A 1,669-nucleotide genomic window follows, 5' to 3' on the forward strand; every position below is an offset into this window, starting at 1 on the left:
TTTTAAATAAATACTAATTTAAGAATTTGTGTGTTCAGATTTCAAAGACGTTAAATATTCAAGTTACACAACATTGAAAACAGCATCACTTATATTCAGTCTGGGATCCGAAGAGGATAGTGAGCATCCATTTTAGGTCACATTCTATGTGTTTAGATAAAAAATGTCATATCTCTGAAAATGATTAAAGTTTTGAAAATATTTTTCCATATTCATTTGAAGAAGTGTGGTATACACAAATTTTGTTAATAGTGTATGTTGGTTTAATTAATAGTTTTCGAGAAAAACAATAAGATAGCTTTTTAATGAAAAGCCATTTCTACAGTACATTTTTTATCAATTTAGAATTTTTTTCTAGAATCATATAGAACTAGCTGAGACAAAGACAATTTGTTTTGAAATTTTTTAATTAGGCTATTGGTTTAGAAAATTCTATTAAGTAGGATGTTTGCGCGTGTGCGCTTGTGTGTGAGGTTGCGGTTCAGATTGAAAACCTACAGCTTCCGAGACCCCCTCGCTGCCTATCCCATCAAAGCTCTTACTAACACTCGTACACACAGATGAAAACTTTGTACTTATTTAGAATTTTGTCAAAACTAAGCTAATAGCCTAATTGGAAAAATTTCAAAACCAACTGTATTTTCTTAGTTAGTTCTGTATGATTCCAGAAAAAAATGATTCAATGATAAAAAATGTACTGTAGAAAGTTTTTTATGCATATTACACTTCTATAAATGAATATGGAAAAATATTTTCAAAACTTTAATAATTTTCAGAGATATGACATTTTTTATCTAAACACATAAAATGTCAAATAACAACAAAACGACCAGGAATTCGCTATGTGCACCTGATATATTGCTAAACTAATTATCGCCAATATCCGGATTTTCCTTCGGGTTCCTATTGAAAATAAGAAACTTGTATACAAGAAAAGTGTTTTACTGGCTTTACATACCTTTTATTTCATTAAAGGTTCTCACACACCGACCACTAATTACATCCCACAATTTAATCGTCTTATCATCACTGCAGGATACTATCAATCTCCCATCTGGAGAATATTTCGCACATCTCACCCAATTTGTGTGGTCGGTAAAAGAAAGGAGGAACCTTCTTCTGCATACCATCCAAAGTTTGATGCTCTTATCGTCGGATGCTGTCACGAGCTAATATATTTTAAAACAGATTCATAAAAAAATTGTTATAATTCTACTTTTTTATTTTAAATTAGGCATCTTTTCAAGCACTACACAATTTATGACAAGACTAACAAAATTAAGGAAAAAACAATCATTGTCTTTGAAAAATCAAAGATTATATGGTATGCATTTTTCTGGGACAAAACGGTTCCTCCATTATATTCTACGAAAACAATTGCTTAAGAAAATACCAATGACACTTTTTTTATTAGGGTGAAAAGTAGTGATCCTTTTTTGTTTTTTCTGTTCATTTTTCCTTTAATATTTAATACAAAAAGAAAGTTTGTTTTAAGAAAGACAATCTTGTCTGAAGACAAATGAATCTTGGTTAAGGAACAAAATAGGTTTAAATTTAAAGTCAAGTCGAAAAATAGGCTTAATTTAAGTGATATATATATATATATATATATATAGATTTTGTTTGGATTCCTCTAGAATCAAACCGAAGGGCCTATGACAAAGCCAAC

At 29.8% G+C, this 1,669-nt stretch overlaps 1 protein-coding gene across 1 annotated transcript in view; it reads left to right on the forward strand.

Annotated features, from left to right (window-relative positions):
• LOC117169943 (POC1 centriolar protein homolog A-like) overlaps nucleotides 1-1,669 on the forward strand; it is a 16,680-nt gene that overhangs the window by 9,506 nt on the left and 5,505 nt on the right. The window contains exon 3 of the mRNA XM_033356453.1: nucleotides 976-1,135. Within this exon, the coding sequence (XP_033212344.1) occupies nucleotides 976-1,135 (160 nt within the window). The remainder of the gene's footprint in view (nucleotides 1-975; nucleotides 1,136-1,669) is intronic.

The sequence above is a fragment of the Belonocnema kinseyi genome, chromosome 3 (genome assembly GCF_010883055.1).
Source record: "Belonocnema kinseyi isolate 2016_QV_RU_SX_M_011 chromosome 3, B_treatae_v1, whole genome shotgun sequence".
In the NCBI taxonomy this organism is placed as follows: Eukaryota; Metazoa; Arthropoda; class Insecta; order Hymenoptera; family Cynipidae; genus Belonocnema; species Belonocnema kinseyi.